Below are 20469 nucleotides of genomic sequence, written 5' to 3'. Positions count from 1 at the left end.
TATCCCGTGTGCAGAGAAACGGTGCTAAGGCCAAGGCCACGCGTTGTGCGGGCCGGCTGATGGTAGGGGCTTGTGTGAGGATCCCACGTTTCCCATCATCATTGTATCCTTGCACAACGAGGCGTGATTTCTCGTATGGCGTTGCAGTATTTCTTCCCTTAACCTCTCTGACCATTCGTGATTTGAAGACACGATATCCACCATGTTTATTCGCATCGAATTCTTCGGGTACAATGACCCCAGCGGCGAGGAGGTTCGTGAGCTCGAGTGTGTCGGAAGCTTCAAATGGGAAACCGGTGCTTGTGATCTTTCCTTCAGCTCGTAGCCGCTTGGCTAGGCCGAGATGTTCCATTTCTTTTCGAACAAGAAACGCATTAGCTTCATGATGAACGATAAATTGAACGGGTGAGCAAACAATAGTGGATTCTGATGTGCCATTTTGTGCAGCATCCTTCCTAGGTCGGCCACGCCTGCGCGGCCTCTTTGGCTCAGGGTATTCGAAAGGTTTGGGTTGGTCTTCTGTGGTAGGAAGAGGAAGAGGTTGTTGAGTTGTGGGTGGAAGGGAAGAGGGTTTTGAAGAGGATGTTGTTGATCGGATTGTGTTGAGGAAGGAGTGATTGTTGTGTTGATGGGTCTGTGCGGCTAGGGCTAGGGTCGGGTTGCAACTGAGGAAGGAGCGATTCCGGGTGACGATAGTACGGTTGGACGCATGTACTGCGAAATTTCGCTGGTCCGTTGTCCAGGTCAACTGCGATTTCCGTATCCGTCACCTCGAGCACTTTATATGGGCCTTGCCATCCGTGCTTCTCGCGAAATACGCGAACTTCGCTTCCTAGCGCCAGGGATAGGGCAGGCGCAACGCTGTATCAGGCCCATTACGCGTATTTAACGCGGTCTGAACCTTCCTCTGGGCGTTGATCTTCCTCAGCTCTGACATCGTTCGCCACACCGCCTTAGCTCTTGCCATTGCGGAAGGTGTAGGCGGCGAATCCATCGTCATTCGAGGCAGAGCACCGAAGACGAGGAGGGTTGGAACGAGGCCATCCGGACCGGCTGTGTCGTTGACAGCCTTGAAAGCCATTTGAAGGACTTGATCAGGGCTCACGGTATCCTTCAGCTCTGCCTTTAATATATCATATGCTCTTCGGACGGGCACATGATACTTCTCAACCTTCCCAACAGCCCAATGTGCTTCCACAGGCACCTGATGACACGTTATTCCCATCAATTTCGCTTCTGCTTGGAACTCGGCAGCAGCGAAATTCGTGCCTGCGTCATGAGTGATCACATCGGGTGGTCCAAGGTATGTATCCATCCAACATTGTTTCAACGCGAGCCACGTTTCCTTGGCCGTCATGTTGGATAGGAATCTCCCTGCCTGATAGGCAGTGGCTTGATCAACAACATGGAGGACTGGTCTGCCACCCAATGTCATGACATCAACGATGACTTCGTAATTGAAGTCACAATCATCCTTCAAGCTGAACTTGAACCTTCGTGGCGGGTCGGATTTCATCTGACAGTAGTGGCAGAACTTCTTGATCATTTCCAGAGCTTCGATTTCCACATCATGGCCAGCCGAATTCAGCAGCTTGTGCAGCCGATACACGGATGGATGACCAAAACGCGTGTGGAGGCGCCGCAATTCAGCCTCCGTGAGATATGCCACTGATGCCTCTTGTTTCCGCAAGAAGAACCACGCGTGACCCCATCTTCGAATCACTGGAACGCTCACACCATTGCCAACGAGCTCGTTCGTGACGTTATTTAAATATACGCCGAGCCGATCCATATCAGCTAGGCATAGGAGGAATGGCGTTGGCACGTTGACTATATGAAAATCAACCTCTCCCACTGGTGTGTTCAAGGTGATCACGCCAAGTGGTGTTTCAATCTTCCTGCACCAAATCTAACTGGTTCGGGCTTGCGATCATCACGGAATTGGACTGGGGGCATCTCTCGTTGGAGAGCACGCAGTTGTTCGATTCCTCCCGTCGATATGCATGCCGCACCTGTGTCCGGCATGATTCCTTGGAACGAGTCTTGAGAGTAACGATCTAGTATGAATTGTGTGGGTTCGTCACTGTTGAATAACTTGATGCCTACTGGAGAGATCCGATGATGGAAAGCTTCGTTGGACAGAAGGTCGCAGCAGCGTAGAACGATTCATAAGGGTCAGAGGAGTCAGAATCATCGGATTCCTCGGTGCTCGAGTCATCCTGATCCTGTGATTCCTTCATAGTCAGCCAAGAACATAGCATACGAACGAGATTGACCGTGGAAGCCTCTCTCGTAGATACTTCTCTTTGGCTGCTTTCTCTCGTTTTCAGGATGTCTCGTTGAGAAACAACCTTCCTTGCCGCAAACGTAGCATTTCTTCTTCCAATTTGGCTGACGCCTTTGTGATTGACCTCTTGTTCCGCCGGAATTTCGCTGAAATTTGCGATCCACGAAGTGCTGATCATGTCCTCTATCCAGGTCTTGGGGATATTGGCCACTGGGTTGTTCAGATCGTTCATCTTGCATGGCAGATAGCGATGATCGAAGCTGTGATGCCAATCCCTCAAATGTAGGTGCGGAGAGTATATCGCGAGTCGGAATTCAGGCACACCACGGCACGCCCTGAGCGTTGCATCGATCAGGCCACCTTCGCCGCCAGACTTATCCCGAGTGCTCTCCTACAGAGCCGCAATTTCGTAAGAAGGGCCTGGAGGACCTCGTCAGATGACTTACCGGGCATCTCAGCCCGAAGTCGGCTGAAGGTGAGGTGCTCCAGTGGGTATGATACATCTTCTGGTTGATTTCGGTGTCAAAGTGCTCTTTCATCTTCTGATACATCTCAGCGAAGGTTAAATCAGTGCTGATTTCGTGTAGAAAGAAGGACTGAGCTTCCTTGGCCAGAATCGAAGGGAAAACACCATGGAATTTAGACGGAGGAATGTTTGCTTGACGGCACACGCTCATGAATTTCCGGATCTTGTCATCGAAGATATCGTATGGTTCGCCGGTATAGGCTAGTTTCTTGTCCCATATCTTAATGAATCTAATCGTGAGATCGGCCTCAACTTCCTCGTTCTCGAATCGAACAGGTGGAATGCTCGTGTATGCATCTCGGAAGTTGGTAGTCCGTACGGGAGCGTCTGCTGATACCGAGGGATTCGCGCCATTGATGCTGAGGCTCTTGCTGAGCGGGTTGATGGGTCTCAATGATCTGAGAGGATTCCGGTTCCGCCGGTCGGGTAATAGTTGGCTGCTGGATTACTACCGGTGCCGGTGACGATATAGCCGCTTTAACAGTTCCTTGGAGCAGCTTCTGTTTCACCTTATATGCCACGGTGTTTTCAGCAACCTCTTGACCAAGCAACTCGTTCTCATCCCATTCAGGAAGTTCGTTACTTGTTAGAAGGCCACATAAAGCTCGAGAGATGCTAGAGTTGGCCTTGCCCATATAGATCCCCCTAATTCTGAGAAGCGTCCGGAGTCTTGATCTAAGGCGTGGGTTGATTAGTTCGAAGTCATCATAGCTCCATCCCGTGAAGTCGTTATACAGATCCCCAAGCAGGGCAATTCCGTGGTTACGTTTATCCACCGTGTATGTTGCCACACAGCCTAAGAAGAAGCTGTTGCGGTGGACAAGGGAGGAGCTCTGGGTGATAGGTTCGTTGAGGAAATCCGCGTCGAAATGCCTGATCGGGAGTGAAGGGAGCTCCACGATCGTCAGGTTCCGTTCAACGAGTTGCCTGTCTTCGAGAGACACGTTGGCCGGGGTATCCTGGGCTGTTGCCGGGGCTAGTGCGGCAGATGAATTGTCAGACATATTGACAGGCTGTGTGCTGAGAAACAGGGCACAGGGTGTCAATGAGGTTATCAATGTGCGATAGGGCACGCCTAAGGGTCGCTGATGACAGCAAAGCTTAGGCACGGTTGGATAACTAGAGTGGGCTCTGATGCAGAGTCTTCGTAGCAATCCGCGCGTTGTAGCAACTATCCTACCGTCAGGAGCTCGCTTTGCAGAGCGTGACGATAGGTTAGCTCTCTTCCGTCTTGCTGTTCTGTGTCACCTTTGCCGGGCGACACTGATCAGTGTGGACAGGCTCTTCACTGCAGTGAGGTTATTCGAACTGGTTCAATTGGTTATATCTTGTGTAACTAGGGAAACGTGTCCCATACAAACTGTGTGCAAAGACCTTCCTCCCTGTGTCTCACCTCTTACTCGCACGTGACTAGCGCGGTCGATTAGTTATACGTGCGCGATCGGTGCCTAGTGCACAGGTGGATCCAACAGAAGTTGACTTCAAAGAGGGCACAACATGTAACGAAGCAGATATAGAAGCCACTGAAGAAGAGACCACCGTCAAAGACGCCATCATAGATGAGCCAGAAGCACAAGCCAAGTCAATAAGCATCAGGTTAGCGATCGTATTGATACGATTAAGTCTTGAGAAGAACATCTTCAAGAATGTTGGATACTTGCCGCTAAGATCATTGGAAGCGAAAAGCAGCCCTTTATCTACCCGTTGGTTTGACCGCTCAAAAGTTGGTAAAAATGCCATAGGACGCAAGTTGTTCGACAACCTGAGAAATTGCTATGCAAGGCACAGTGCATGGTCTAGGCAAGGCACTTCTTTCCCGCCATCGGTGCCGTCCATCCACTCATCAACCAACTAAATTGAGAAATGGAACATCTACGGCCAATTTGTCATAAATATAAGGTACTATTATTCCACACTAGGTGTGGGCCTGCACTTTTGTTGGTGGCGTAACGGTTATCTGACACGATTTCATAACGTCGACGGTGACTTCCGCCCCATTAGGAAGAGGCCCCGCCACCAAATTTGGGCGCGGGCATTCCCATCGCCGTGGCCAGGCTGCCGCCGATGCCCGCCTTAGTACTAGCTAACCCCCTGCAATGATAGCTGAATCGGCAGACTGCCTCCTCTCCGCACATCGGACGAGAGTTACGCGAGTAAATTATTTCATTATTACCCATTGGCTCCACCCTTCGGGGGGGGCAACTAAGTGCGCAGTTGGCCTCAAAAAGCTGAGACAGCATCGCGAGGTACATTGTCCGGGAATTTGCAAGCAAAGATACTTAGTACTTACTCTCTCTCGAGAAACTTTACGGAGTAAGGCTACATGCTTTAAGGTACTCGTGCCCGCCCCCAGTTTAAGGGGATTCGCTTTGGCTCATTTCACTGCGGGCACGAGTATAAGCTATATTGTCTCGCGAAGGAGAGAGCAAAAGTGGACATAAAAGTGGAGAAAGGGACTTTTCGAAGGTCGAGTATCATATGATCTGATAGTCTGTGATGTGCATATATTGATTGGTTTCTTCGGTTGCCCTGTATCCGTCTAGCCCTCCCCTTTTATATCCTCTGTGCCTTCCCTATGTTCATATCCCGTGTTCAGGTGTACTATACATTCTATCAGGAAGAGGCACTCCTTGCCTCTCACTGAAGGCCGCGTAAGCCATCTACGTCAGCACATTCAGCTCGATCTCCCGATCAATAGCTTTCCAAGCTATTAGGCCGATAGTTCAATCTCTTGAGGTCCCTGAGCCAGTAAAAGATATACCGGACTCCTTGGAGGATCCCGTTCGAATAGGAGATCCTCCAGACCCCTCAGTGGACCACAAACCTCCCTCCTTACAGGCTTACCTGGTTTCGAGCTGTATTACCTAGAGAGACTTAGAGGCCTCACTTTGTTCCAACAAGATCACTGCAATGAATCGTTTCTGGGCCTTAATAAATTACGTCCCAAAGACGGTCATGGCGTTCTCAATCATCCAGTTGATCCCTTCGGCCCGCCAGTCATCCATCTCAACGAATGCGCCGTCCAAATCCCACACAATGTTCCTCCCACGCCTCCACCAGCCGTTCGGTCGTACTTTGGCCATGTCTCGTTCTTTGGCAGCCCAATGTCTTCCTTGCCGTTCGGATCTAGTTCGTTGATAAAGTTGATCCACGCGGTAGACATATTCGTTGACAGTGCTGTTGCCTTGGCCGTGTACGCTGCGTCATTTCCGCCAAAAGGATTCGCTGGGCTGTAAGTCCCTGCACATAGAAATGGGCACCCCCCTGTTTTGGGCACCCAAGATGGGTGCCCAACCTAAACGGCTGCGTCAACTTCAACAGCAAATTTCACCGCGGAAACGCATCCAATCTGCTAAAAAATTGACGCATGTGTCCTCAGGCCACTACTGATGAAATATACAGAGTCTGACATTCACAGCGCCCTTGAGGCAATCGCCAATGGCGGATCCGCCAAGAAGGCTGCTCGCGATTGGGGCGTCCTGAGGGCAACTCTTTACAATCGCATGCATGGTCACGAATGCAGAAAGGATGCATTTTCTGCTCTTCAGAGGCTTTCTCAGACACAGGAAAAGCAACTTACCGAATGGATTCTCATTCAGGACGCCTTGGGCCTTCCTCCCACTCACTCGCAGATCAGGCAGTTCGCGCAGCGCATGCTCGCCGTCAAAGGAGACCACACACCGCTCGGAAAACACTGGATGCAAGCATTTTTAAGACGAAATCCTGCAGTTCGGACCCAGAAGTGCCATCACAGAGACTCTGCGCGTGTCAACGGCGCTTCTACCGAGGTAATTCGGCCTTGGTTCAACAATTTCTTCCTTCCGAGATTCTGGCTATTAAGCCGGAGAACAGGTACAACATGGATGAAGCAGGCATCATGGAAGGACTTGGGGAGAATGGCCTGGTCGTTGGCAGTGCTGAAAAACGATCTGTACAAAAGAAGACGCCTGGTTCTCGGGTCTGGACGTCGTTCATCGAGTGCGTGTCCGCTGCCGGCACCTTCCTCCCTCCACTCGTCATTTTCAAGGGCAAATCGGTCCAGCAACAGTGGTTCCCAGAAGATCTCAGTACTTTTAGTGACTGGCAATTCACTGCGACAAAGAACGGCTGGACTTCGGACCAAACTGCGGTGGAGTGGCTCGAAAAGGTGTTCATTCCAAGAACCCAGCCACCCGACCCTTCGGAGCGAAGACTGCTAGTATTGGACGGCCACGGAAGTCACGAGACGGTTGACTTCATGTATCTATGCTACCAGCATCAGATTCACCTTCTTTCTTACCTCCCCATACCTCTCATGTGTTGCAACCGCTCGATTTGTCTGTCTTCTCCGCTCTTAAGCACTACTACCGCAAACAGGTCGGATTTCTCAGCCTCCTGACCGATTCAAGCCCAGTCGGCAAGCAAAACTTTCTTTCCTGCTACCAGAAAGCACGCGAGCAAGCGCTCACTGTGTCAAACATCAAGGGTGGCTGGAAAGCGACGGGTTTGTGGCCGGTGTCGATGGCGAAGCCACTTTTGAGCCCTCTTCTGCTGGAGAACAGCAACAGACGCAAAAAGAACGCGAAAAATGTGGCCAATGCATTCAATAGCCACTTACCCACCAGTGACTGGCAATCAGACACATCCCAGATTGCGTGGTCGACCCCGAGGCGCTCGCAAGATCTGAAGGTTCAGGTAGTTCAATTCAACCAGCTAGACGACGACGTGCCCACGAAGAGATTGCTGTTCAGGAAGATCACAAAGGGTTTGACGAGAAGGATGGCCTTTTAGCAAAAGCTCAATTGCAGATTCAGGCACTGGAAACACAATTGGCGGCCGTCAAGCCGAAAAAGGAAGAGGGTGGTCACGAGCCCGAATTCGAGGTTCGCCAATATTGAGGCAATACGACGGGCGCAGGAGGAGGTGAACGCAGCTGAGAATGAAGAATCTGATGAAACCGAAGCTGAGGTTTCAGAAATAGGTGACGATTGTATCGTAGTGCACGGTGGTGGGCAGTGAGAAGGGATTGAATTAATGGTGTTGAAAATGGTCGTGATTTTTTTGGGGTGCCCAAAACAGGGGGGTGCCCATTTCTATGTGCAGGGACTTACCCCTCGCCGTTCCAGTTATGAAAGACAAATGCAACCTAAATAGCAGTTTATCGTTAAGATGCCGTACCAAAAGGGGTAGCTCTGTGGGTTTTGATAACTTGCCTCCTGAAAATGAGCGGAGCCGAATGGTGCCGGTGCCCGTTGACAAGCACGTTGAAGCGGTAAGCATAGCTCGGCACTCCATGCTCGAACCAGGCGAAATTGGCCCGCCTTCTAGAGAAATGAAATGTCATGTCCCCGACAATAGCTGCCATGCGCCTATATTGCGACCCCAGATTCGGGCTGCCCGCATCACCTGGCTGGATAATATGAGACCACGTCTTGAGCGAAGGAATGCCGATAGACTGCACGTTCGGGTACAAGTACATCAGCTCTTTCAGCAGCTGGTCGACGTTCTCTGCCGTGTTGTTCGATATGAGCTGCGCCCTGAGGGCTTCTCGCACGTCTTCATCCGAGTTTGTCGAATCGGTCACGAAACCACCACCCTCATCAGTGGTGACACCGACCAGCAGTGGAACCTTGACGAAGTTGCCCTTGCGTAGCTGGTTTGTGGGATAGTCGTGCAGGAAGTCATGGTCCAGAACGGGGACCCATGGTCCGACTTGCGAGACGTTCAGAGCTCGGTTGACCTCCTCGAAGGGGGCCTTTCGAAGACAATCCAACGACTCGGGAGTGCCAACATGGCTCGCGCAGGATGTGTTTCGGACGAGTTGGTCGTAGGTGGCTTGCTGCAGCTCTGTGTCGTTCAAGCCTCCGTTGTACGGTCTCCTCTTGATGACGGCACCAAACCCGGATTGGCCGACAGCTCCGCGGAATAGCTTGTCGTCTCGTCCTGCAACAGGTCAGCCAGTTGCTCATCAAGAGTATCCCGAGTTTTGCAAATCTCCTTACCGTTGTAGGCAAGTACTTGTGCCGAGACGCTTTCTGCACCCGCACTTTCACCAAATATGGTCACCTTGTCCGGCGAGCCGCCAAAGGCCTCGATGTTTTCATGGACCCATTGTAGAGCCAAACGCTGGTCTTTGAAGCCGATATTCGTAACTCCCGACTCCATTGCTTCTCTACCAGATAGGAATCCAAAGGCCGAAAGACGATAGTTCAAGCTGATGCCGATAATGGGACGTCCAATCTTGACACTGTGCTCGACAATGAAGGACAAGTTGTATCTCTTGTCTGCCGATCCGCCCATAAAAGGCCGCCCCGTGTAGCCAAACAGCCACTGGCAGAGAGGATGTGTCCGGACTCCCGCTGCGCGGACGACATTGAGGTACAGACAGTCCTCGGAAACCTCATATCCTGGCTCATCCCATCCGTAGCCAACGCAGTGGCTGGGTATTTCGTGGCATTGTGGACGCCATCCCACGACGTGCGAAGACCAGTTGCAACCGCAAATCGGTCAGGAACCTTGTGTAGGCATAGGACATGTCAGTTGAGTGTTGGGGTTCCGCAAGCCGGAACTGTGACTTTGTTTGTTCGTACCTGTGCGTAGGGCATTCCCAGGAAGAAGTCCTGGTGATACCCAGGGCTGTACATTCCAGAATACGTTCCATTTTTCACCGTAACCTCTGGAGCACGAGTGGAAAGAATTGTGGCAAGTCCTCTCGAAGCGATCGAGCAAACCGCCACGACGCATTGCGCCAGAAATCCAGAATGGCGACGCATCTTGGCTCAAATGTTGCTCGAACGAATGAGGTCCAGCATACTTGCTTGGCATCAAGGACTTGCATATGTTTTTATAAACTTGACCTTGTCATGCACTATGCAAAGCCCAATACCAAACTCACCACGCCTCTGGACCTCTCCGGAAGGCGGCGCATACCGTGACTTGCGGCAAACTGTACTGCTTGTGCATCATTCAACGGAACCGAATTCGCATTCCCGCCATTCGATGTATGACCCCTTTTTTGCAACTTGGTCGTCTAAAGTATGCAAGTGGACTGGCCGAATATCGGAATCCTCCTGGCAAGCCTATCGATAACTATGACTGGATACATTTCCGGAACTTTGCTTTGATCGGAAAATACCTGAAAGTCTCGTCCGTTGCCGACTCTGGCTCACGGACTCGGCTCATCCGGTCAGTCGTCTCCGCCCGGTGCCGGTCTATAATACTCGATTTGCTTGCTTTGTCCATTCCGCACGAAGTAGTATCCTGGGAATTGTTTGGTGGAGCCTTGCGCCGTTTCGTGCCATGCGCCAGAGGCCGAGGAGCTTGCGGATCCGCGGCAGACGAAAGAGCAAACGAAAACAATAGCCGTCGCACTAAGATGTATACACGTACATACTCATTAGTGTAAGCTTGCAAGCTTGGTAAGGCACGACGTTGTTCCGCCGTGTTTGTAGGTTAACAAACCCCACAACACCTTAAGCCCAACGGCTACTCTACTACTCCGTCCGTAACAAGGTTATCGATCCTCGTCAATGGCACCTCGGGGATGTTTCCTTTTAGCCCACAATATCCGATCCTCGGCCCCGGTGCCGGTCCATAATATGCGATGTAGTACCTGCTTCGTCCTTTCCGCACGAAGTAGTATCTCGGAGGGTTGATGGTGGAGCCTTGTGCCGTTCCGTGTGGTAATATCCAATGTGCCCGCGGCCGAGGAGCCTACCGATCCGCGGCAGAAGAAGGATCATACGAATTACGAGTAATTAGTACTTGTACGGGCAAGGTCGGTATGGGACGAGCTTGATGAGGTTAGTCTGGCGTGTGAGTGAGGAGTTGGGTGGGTTAACAATACCCACAACACCATAAAAATCGACCGCTAGTACGAAGTAACCTTATTAACAAGGTTATCAATCCTCGTCAATGGCACTGCGGGGCATGTTTTCTTTTGAGCCCACAAATTCTGAGCTCTACTCGTACCTTTTCAATCTCGAGATATTCCCGGACGAGCCATAATAAACGACCTCTAATCTCGATCACTCTCGGTGCTGTCCGGCCCAAGCGATGCCGTCTTGTACTATTTATTGCATGACGACTGGGTTTGGTTTTCATCGACGCAGTCCGACACAGGTCCGTCCGTCGGACCGGAGGTTCCGAGAAACAGTACTAGGAAATAGCACGCCGTTGGATCACACTGCAGTAGGAACCATATGGGCTGGTGTAGCTTGTTGCTTGCGCTCTCTTCATGTGATGACGCTTGAACGCTTGAAACGAAGGATGACGACCGAGGAACCGCTGCGGGCTTTGAGGGCACGGGCCGGAATGGCGGAGTCTGGCCCATATCAATATACAAAGGGACAACTCATTCGTGGAACGTGAAGCTACTACTACCTGCTTAGAGCATTGTCCATGTACAAAGCTGTCGGGTTGCCCAGGTGGTCTGCGGCGACGGTCGGTTGCTCGATATTATCGCACTCCCAACGTTTCTTCGAGTCCCTTCAGCTCATCATCATGCGCTTGACCGCTGTTATCATCACCGGTGCTGCGGCTCTTCTTGTCCAGGGTCAAGAAGTCTACATCGTAGGCACTTCTGATGCAGCTCAACCAACGAGCGGTGCGGCAAAACCGAATGCCAACAAGCCTTCGTACTATTTCCAACCGTTTTCCTACACACTCACCAGTACCGTAAGGTGAGATGCGCATGCATTTATTTGCTCTCTCATCTGTGGTCAAAAAAGGCTGGAAATACTAATTTGCATTCAGATATGCGGCGTCATTGCCTGCGCCGACATCCACGCCCACGACCATCTATGGTCCCGGTATTCGGACGCCGTCAAACTCCTAAACACCAGCCTATCGACGACAACGTACGGCAGCTGGCTCCCCGGTCAAACCGCCATCTCGGCTACAGACACTGACGACATCTATGGCCAAGCCGCTTGGTCATCCATGTGGCTCAGCGCCAACATGCCCAACTACACAACCACCGGACTGTACTCGACCACTGTCAACCCGAGCCCCGTTCCCACCGAAGAGCTCGTGGCTCCGCGCAGGGAGTACTTCTTGGCCCAGGATTCGTACGAGTTCCCCGACGGCTTCTTCCTGGGCGTTGCCGGATCTGCGGCCCAGATCGAGGGCGCAGTTGCGCTCGAGGTCGCGGGCCAAGCCAGCTGGAAGTGGTCATGACCCCAGACCAAGCCCAGGCCCATACGACGCTCGAGAACTACTTCCTGTACAAACAGGACATTGAGCGCATCGCTGCCATGGGCGTAAAGTACTACAGCTTCTCCATCTCGTGGTCGAGGATCCTGCCCTTTGGCCGCGCCGGATCACCCATCAACAAGCAGGGCCTGCAGCACTACGACGACTTGATCAACTACGTCCTGGAGAAGGGCATGGTGCCCGTGGCTACCATGCTCCATTTTGACACCCCGTGCGCCTTGATCAAGACGGCCAACGGATCGGGAATCGAGGTGCCAGACCTTCACTTCGACAACATGGGCTTCTGGAACGAACATTTTGTCGAATCCTTTGTAAACTACGGCAAGATTCTCCTGGCACACTTTGCGGACCGTGTGCCCATGTGGGTGACGGTCAACGAGCTGATGATCAACACCTTCAACTTTACGGGCTTCGACAACGTGGTTCACGCTCACGCGCAGCTCTACCACTTCTACCACGACGACCTCAAGGCCACGGGCCAGATGGGATTCAAATGGAACGCCAACTTTGGCCTGCCCAGGAATCCTCGCGACCAGGCCGACGTCGAAGCCGCGAACCGGTTCAACGCCATCCAGCTGGGCACCTACGGCAACCCTATAGCCCTCGGCGAGCAGTATCCCGATGCCGTGCTGCAGACCCTCCCCAAGGCCAAGAAGCTGACAGACGAGGAGCTGGCCTACATCGGCGACACGACCGACTTCTTCGGCCTGGACCCCTACACGGCAACCGTCATCTCGCCACCGCCTGGCGGCATCGACGCCTGCGTCCGCCAGGGCCGAGCCATCCCTGTTCCCCAGCTGCGTGGTCGAGTCCCAGGTCGACGTCCACGGCTGGAACGTCGGCTACCGCGCCCAGACGTACGTCTACGCCACGCCCGAGTACATCCGCTCCTTCCTCTTCTACGCCTGGAACACCTTCCGCAAGCCCATCGTCGTCGGCGAGGTTGGGTACGCAATCTTCGCCGAGTCCCAGCGCCAAATGCCCGACCAGCGCTTCGACTCGCCCCGAAGTCAGTTCTACCTGTCTTACCTGTCCGAGATGCTCAAGTCGATCCACGAGGACGGCGTCAATATCCTCGGTGCTTTCGCCTGGTCCTTTGTCGACAACTGGGAGTTGGGCGATTTCCGCCCGCAGTTCGGAATGCAGGCGGTGAACCTAACCACGCAGCAGAGGTTCTACAAGAAGAGTTTCTTTGATCTGGTGGATTTCATGGCGTCTAGGAAAGGGATGGGATATTGAGCACCCGGTCGGTGCCGAGCATCTATCTATCTAGGCATGGCAGGGACCGCAGGGTGGCTGATGCTAATGCTAAAGCTATTTATTACGCCCAGAGGGAGTCCCCTAGAAGGCCACTACGCTAAGCTACTATTCATGGTTCAGTACATTGCTGCCTGTCTCCTCAAGCCCCACAGATGTTGCTCTTTCGTTGCCAGACTGTCCAGATATGTCTGTTGTGAAAGGCCTGCTTGAAGGCCGGCCGACTTCTCCAAGTGGTCAGCGTAGTGGACCTTGCTCGGTACGGCGGTGAATCTGCCAGCCACACATTCTTCCTATGTCGTGTACTAATTAATAACGTGTCTGTCATCATGATTACGTCGCTCGGCCCAAGCTCCCACAGACGTGTTGCTCTTCTGCGTAGAGTAAGCAGTAACAGACGTGGTGTCCGGTGTCAGTAGCTGCTTTACGTCTACGTTGCATTGACATGTATCGAATTCGTACTGTCGGTGAAGCCAACATGTTGCAATGTAGAATTGTATTAGACGGATGGCCCTGCGTGCAAAAGTTTCGCTAGCAGGGGCGAATTCGAAGACAAAAACGCCTCGGAATCGCGGCCAAGTGTTTTCGAACTGTGGCTTGTTGTAAACATATCCCCCACAGAAGGGTGAAAACTATTGCCACCGGCTCTAGAAAGATACGATGCCTCTTGAGTGGCGGACATGTGTATCCCTATCAATTTGTCGATTTGCTGTCGGCGGGACCTGCGTATTCGTAGATGTGAAGAAAATAGACACATAGCCGGCCGACGTCCGAATATTTCCGTCTGGTGACAATGCAGATTATAGCCTCCTGGCTGCGGGCATGATAATTGCCGGGGCTAGTCGAGGTCAGACCCTGAGGTATCAAGACAACATGGCTTAGGCGTCACGGCGAGATGGTGGTGCGATCGCCACGTGCTGTCCATGGCAGGTTTAACGTGCCGGCTCCGAGGCATGTCTTATGTATATACAAAGTATGTATGTACGTATGGTTGCCCTGGTCTGCATGAGCTCGGAGGAGAGGGGAACAAGGTTTGGTGTTTGGGTCGACGTGCTGCAACACGACATCGCAGACGTCATGCCGACCTCGATGGCGCGCAGGTGGGTCGCTGTCTGTCACGTCGCGCCACATTTTGTCTTGCCTTGTCTCGTCTTGTCCCGTCATGTCGTGGCGGCCCAAACCATTTGGCAGGGGTAGTGTTAGATCCGGTAGAATCCGGGTAGATGCAGCTACGATAGCGTCAGGCTACTAGTGGCAGCGCCAACGGTAGCGCAGACGATAGCGCACCAGGTAGCGCAGCCGATGAGGCCACGAGGACATCTATGAGACAGTTACAGAGATATGACGTGATGGCATGTCATAGGATTGAGGCCATCGCCCTTTGATATAGGGCTTGGGCAGAGCACCCCAAATGGGGACACAGACAGACACACACATGATACCTCACTTCATCCGATCGTACCATTCTTGCTGTGTCCGTGACCTATCCGACGAGAACCTCATCAAGGTTCTGACACATATCAAGCCTGCCTAGGATGATTATTCATGAAGTGGCGATGTTACTCGCAACGCCGCTGTTGCCTGATAGGCAACCACTACTGCGTAATCACGCGACGGACCTTTCATTTGCGTATAAAGAGCTGCACAACTCCGTGCGTTCGTTCGTTCACTTCTTGTTCTTTAGATAATTCTCATTAATTGCCTGATGCCATCTCTGACCCGTGTGGAGCCAAATGTCTGACAGTTATGAGCCCGGTAGCACTTAGGCGCTCATCATAGCTGATTCCGACCATCGTGCAAGATCGCTCGCACGGTGCCTATCGCCACACGCACACATCACTCAGGGGATACAAACCCTGCCGCTTTTGTCTGCTTGCTTACGCCAATCGTTCTATCCCTCCTTGCTGCCCATTTCCCAACACCAAAGGCTTTCCGAAGATGACAGCCAAGTCTGAGGTTACGCTCTCCAGACCGTCCGAATGGGCTTCCTGGTACGACGATTTCGTCTCAAGGGCTGAGACTTCCAAGGTCTTTGGCTTTGTCGATATCGACAAGGATGCTCCGATCCTGGAGGAACCAAAGGAGCCTATGACTTCCGAGGAAATGCTTGAGTCACTCAACAAGTCTGCCTTTAACGCTTGGGCACGCGCATACCAGCAGAACGCTGCATCTGCCGGACCAAGACCAGACCCGGCCACTGACCTCAACGATGGTCAGTGGACCCGACTCACACGTCTTCAATCCGAATACAAAGTCAAGCTAGCGACCTTCGCCAACCGGCAGCGCGCCTATGCTGAACTCGCTGTTTGGGTCCGATCAACTGTCGATAAAACCTATCTTGGCAACACGACTTCCAAGTCTGACCTTCGCGTTATTGTCCGCGACCTGAAATCAAGCCTTGCGCCCTCTGAAGACGAACAGAAAGAGGAAGCACGCTTAAGATACCGTCAGGTCCTCACCCAGACAAAGAGAGTCAAGCCGGAGGACTGGCTCGTGGCTTGGAATAAAGCCAAGTTAGAAGGCGAACGACACAAGATCGCCGAGCTTGAAGGACAGTCTGCCCTCAATGACTTTCTCACAGCGACGTCTGCCTTTGATGCGACATGGGCAAGCCAGCAGAAGGTCCACATCATGAACAGCAAAAAGTTCGGCCTCAAGATTGATGTCACACTACGCGCATTGGGCGAACTGTTCCACGAGCAGGTCCGAAGCACCAGAATGAGCAGCAAGCTGTCTGACAGCGTGTTTGCCGCCTCTGATGCAGCTCAAAGCCACTGTCCATGCGGAGTGCCGTCGTCTAAGCACTGATGGAAGTCCCTGACTGCGCTGCTGTACAAATTGCAATCAATGGCGAGTCCAAGGATGGACGACAAGTCAAGTCCAGCCGCGTCAAGACCTGCAAGGAAGCTCTCAAGCAAGCCAAGTGGAAGAGTCTTGTAGACACGGTCAAGGCCTCGGCAGCCACTGCCAAGACAGATCAAGCAGGAGATAAAGGAAACCCACGCAAACATGGCGACTTTGCCGGACTGACAATCGATGCAAAAGGCCTCACAAGTGGAACCACCGACTCGGTCTTTTCAGCTCGCGAGAAGCATCCTCTTTACAATTCGACGATCTATGACGGTGGAGCAACTACCCATATCGTCAATGACAAGAGTCTGCTGACCGACATCCGCGAAGCTGAGGAAACCGACTACGTTATGATCGGAGAAGGTTCCTTGAAGGTCGAAGCACGGGGCACTCGAAGGGTGGAAAATGTTCTGGATGGCGAAAACGGAAGAAACACACGCGCCCTTGTTCTTCTCGACGTTGCGCATGTGCCACGATTCCACACGAACATTGTCAGCGCGAAGAAGCTTGCAAGGAAGGGTCTATGGCACTGTGGGGTCGACAACACGCTTCGAATGGGAACCTATGACGACAATGATATCCTTTGTCGGCTTACAGACCAGTACGATCTCGACGTAGTCGAATACAAGCCAGTTTCCCGCTCTTACTTCAAGCTTCCACAATCACTGATCTCCGTGTTCAACGCCTTCCAAGGCGTATTTTCTTCCTTTCAGACAGACAACACTAGGCCAAGACGGCAGAGAATGGCGATTTCAAGGGTTCCGCCTCCACCACGATTGATTCGTCCGAAACCTGGCATCACCGATCCTGCCACGCTGGGCCACAAGCACTTGAACAACTTGTCTTACAGACAAGGGCGTCCGGATCAAGGGCCCAACCACCGTTCAGTGCACGGCCTGTGGCACCGGCAAGGCAACCGAGATTATCTCCGCAGGAATCCCGAACAAATCAAGGCAACCGTTCTTTCGGGTCTTTATCGACATTTTCGAGTCCCTGCGGCATACAACGGACACCGCTACGTTCTACTTGTCACCGACGAGTTTAGCGGTATGATGTTTTCCTGGTCCTTGACTTCAAAAACGGAAGTTAGCCAGATCATTAAGGACTTTGAAGCCCGAGTTAAACGACATACGGGTGCATCGATCTGCAAGATCAAAATCGACAACGAAAGGACCATCATCAACCTGCCCTTCCAACGCGATTCCGAGTTCCAGATCTGGGCTACAGAAGTAGGCATTGAGATTGAACTTCCGCCGCCGCACACCAAGGAACCGACTGGTGGTGCGGAACGACCTGGGGGTATTAATCAGCAACGAATGCGCTGTATGTTCGGCCTTCTGCCGCAAGAACTCTGGCCAGAAGTCTATCGTGCAGCCGTTTGGATACACAATATCCTTCCAAGCCGGAGGAACGACTGGATGTCGCCTGAGGAGAAAATGGACCGTTGGTTTCACCAACACTTTCGATGGTACAGACCGCCAAACGTCGACTTTGATGCAAACAAGGATCTCCGACCAGACTGGCGTGGGGTGTATGCGTATGGATGCAAAGCATATCCCCTGAACAGCCGATACAAGGCCCGGAAAGACATCAATCAATTCAAGCTTGGCCCACGAGCACACGTTGGATACTTTGTTGGCTACCACGCCAGCAATATCTATCGCATCTGGGTCCCCAAGCTCAATCAGGTTATCCTGTCCCGAGATGTACGATTCAACGAGGAGGAATTCTTTGATCCAGAGAAGGAAGAACAGCTCGAGACTGAGGCAATCGCCGAGTACAAGCCAACGTCACAGGCGCTCGATCCGCTTCCTCAGCGAGACTGGGACACGCTCTTGGATGAATTTCTCTATGAGTTTGATCATCATATCTTGGGGTTCGACCTGGAGGGTTCGAACTCGGGGGTGGAAGACGCTAGAGGTGCCATCTCAGATGTTAAAGACGCTGGATCGCAGCTTCTGCAGCCTCTATCGCAAGACAGACTTCTCACGCCTCTGAGCGAATCCCCGGTCCTTCCGACGCCGGAACCAACACCACAGCTGGACAGAAGGGACGCCTCACCAGCTTCCAGGTCAACGGGCTCAAAGATTTCAACACCAGACCCACCGTTGCAAACAGACCCGAGCTCACCTGCCCAACGTTCTGTGGCTGGTTCAAACAGCGATCTAACTGAGCATCATAACGCCGAAAGCTCTCCAGTGGAGTTAGAGTCTCTGCCCCAACAAGACAGAGAAACAAGCTATGATAGCCAAAGGTCGACTGATTCAAGCGATCCAAGTCCTGAAGGAGTCACCCGGGACACGATCGTAGTTCAACCGCTGCCACCACGCCGGCGACCTTCCTCAGAAGGCAATAGCATGCAACCGGACAAGCAGCCGTCAGGTGACCAACCAATTCCTGAAGAACCACGCGGCAAAACGCGCACCCGCCGCAGTCAACAGGAGATTTACGGTGACCAGCCAACTCGCAAGAGTGACCGGACACCAAAGCCAAAGAGGAAGCACGATGATTACGTCAACAGCGTTTTCACGGCCCTGCTTCCAGCGGATCAACATCCAGAGGGAAACCTCGAAACATTTCATAGTGTCTTTCTTGCCGCAGTCTCTAAGACGGCACGAGATCATCGATTTCACCGCGATGACCTTGTACGACTCCCTAAACGCTACCAGGATCTAGAAAACCACCCGATGGGCCCAGACTTCAAAGAGGCCATAAGGAAGGAATTGCACGATCTCCTCCGACGTGGCACCTGGAGACTGGTCGAACGCAGCAAGGCACAGGGATCGCCTCTTCCACTGAAGTGGGTGTTCACCTATAAGTTTGATCAGGACGGATACCTCCAAAGGTGCAAAGCTCGGATCTGCGTCCGTGGCGACCTGCAGGACGAGGACGACGGACGGGAGACATATGCAGCCACCCTTGCAGCAAAAACCTTCAGAATCGTGATGGCAATCGCAGCCCGATTCGGTCTTGACGTTAGACAATTCGACGTTGGTAACGCCTTCCTGTACAGCGACCTAAAGAAGGACCATCCCGTCTACGTCCGGCTCCCGCAAGGCTTTGTAGAACTTGGTTTCTTGAAACCTGGAGAAGGCTCAACCATGATCGCGGAACTTGACAAGGCCTTGTATGGTCTTCGAGAGTCTCCACTGCTCTGGTACAATGAGATCTCCCAGGCCCTCAAGGAGGCAGGGATTGACCGTACGGATGAAGAACCTTGTGTGTTTACCAACGGCAAAATCCTGGCTCTTGTCTATGTCGACGACATCTTGATTCTCAACCCACGGCAAGAGAAGAAGGCGGTAAACGACCTGGTCCAGCATCTCCAATCCAAATACGATCTGCGCGAAGAAGAATTTAAGTGGTATCTTGGCATCAGAGTTGTAAGGGATCGACCAAACAGGAAGATCTACCTCTGCCAAGACGCGTACGTCGAGAAAATTGCGCGAAAGTTCAAGCTCAGCGACTTGAAACTCCGAGTACCATCAATCCCCATCGCGACGATCCCGCTCGTCAAGTACAACGGGCAGGCTACCAAGGAAGAGATAAAGGCGTATCAGGAACGAGTTGGATCCTTGATGTATATCGCGGCCATGACCAGACCCGATATAGCACGAGCAGCAGCCCAGCTCGCGAGGTTCCTGACAAACCCATCGCCTGAACACCTTGAAGCCGCAAACCAATGCATCCGATACCTATACTCAACGAGATTCCTTGCAATCATGTACGACGGGATGCATCAGGAGAGGTACTTGTGATCGCAAGCGACGCGTCATTTGAGATGATATCGAGACCCGTCGTTCATCGCAGGGATATGTGATGATGTTGTTCAACGGACCGGTCATATGGAAAGCTGGACTCCAAGACACAGTCACGACTTCAACCACCGAAGCAGAAATTCTCAGCCTAGAGAGAACAACCAAGGAGAGTTACGCCCTGGACCGACTATTAAGGGATATCTCTCTTGATCTCGGGCCTCTGAAGATTTACTGCGACAACCTTCAGTCGATCCGACTAGTGGTTGAGGAGAACCAGAGAATCACGACCAAGTTGCGGCACGTTGACATACAGAACATGTGGCTAAAACAGGAATTCAAGAAGGGTAGGTTCCTAGTGGAATACTTGAAGACTGATCAGATGCCAGCAGACGGATTGACCAAAGCGCTATCGAGAGCGAAATTCGAGCACTTCAGATCGATGCTGAATCTGACAGATATCAAGAGGAAGCAAATTTGAAGTGGGATGTCGATGACCTTCTAGGTCAGGCTGGTTGTGATAGCTTCTAGCAGCGTTGACTTGATCACTCAACGCTGGGGGGTGTGTCGCATATCAAGCCTGCCTAGGATGATTATTCATG

The 20469-nt window shown here is 52.3% G+C and overlaps 3 protein-coding genes across 3 annotated transcripts; 2 read left to right on the top strand and 1 right to left on the bottom strand.

The window, feature by feature from the left end:
- Positions 1-7823: 7823 nt before the first annotated feature.
- HRG_11967 (carboxylesterase family domain-containing protein) lies at positions 7824-9436 on the bottom strand (the record flags this gene model as incomplete). Its single annotated transcript, XM_044870437.1, has 6 exons — positions 7824-7938; positions 8006-8202; positions 8254-8735; positions 8795-9039; positions 9225-9307; positions 9383-9436. The coding sequence occupies 6 exons, from the start codon at positions 9434-9436 to the stop codon at positions 7824-7826; spliced, it is 1176 nt and encodes a 391-aa protein (XP_044714474.1).
- A 1858-nt stretch (positions 9437-11294) lies between these two features.
- On the top strand, positions 11295-13244 carry HRG_11966 (glycosyl hydrolase family protein; the record flags this gene model as incomplete). The annotated part of the gene is made up of 5 exons (XM_044870436.1): positions 11295-11363; positions 11465-11473; positions 11547-11924; positions 11987-12769; positions 12822-13244. 5 exons carry the CDS (start codon positions 11295-11297, stop codon positions 13242-13244), a joined length of 1662 nt encoding a protein of 553 aa, XP_044714473.1.
- A 1956-nt stretch (positions 13245-15200) lies between these two features.
- On the top strand, positions 15201-19870 carry HRG_11965 (reverse transcriptase (RNA-dependent DNA polymerase) domain-containing protein; the record flags this gene model as incomplete). The annotated part of the gene is made up of 6 exons (XM_044870435.1): positions 15201-15965; positions 16142-18002; positions 18304-18315; positions 18516-18912; positions 18958-19174; positions 19235-19870. The coding sequence occupies 6 exons, from the start codon at positions 15201-15203 to the stop codon at positions 19868-19870; spliced, it is 3888 nt and encodes a 1295-aa protein (XP_044714472.1).
- Between the last annotated feature and the right edge of the window lie 599 nt (positions 19871-20469).

The sequence above is a fragment of the Hirsutella rhossiliensis genome (genome assembly GCF_020360975.1).
Source record: "Hirsutella rhossiliensis strain HR02 chromosome Unknown scaffold00031, whole genome shotgun sequence".
NCBI lineage: Eukaryota > Fungi > Ascomycota > Sordariomycetes > Hypocreales > Ophiocordycipitaceae > Hirsutella > Hirsutella rhossiliensis.
The sequence above is the reverse complement of the archived record's forward strand: the minus strand, read 5'-3'. Positions and strand labels throughout refer to the sequence as shown.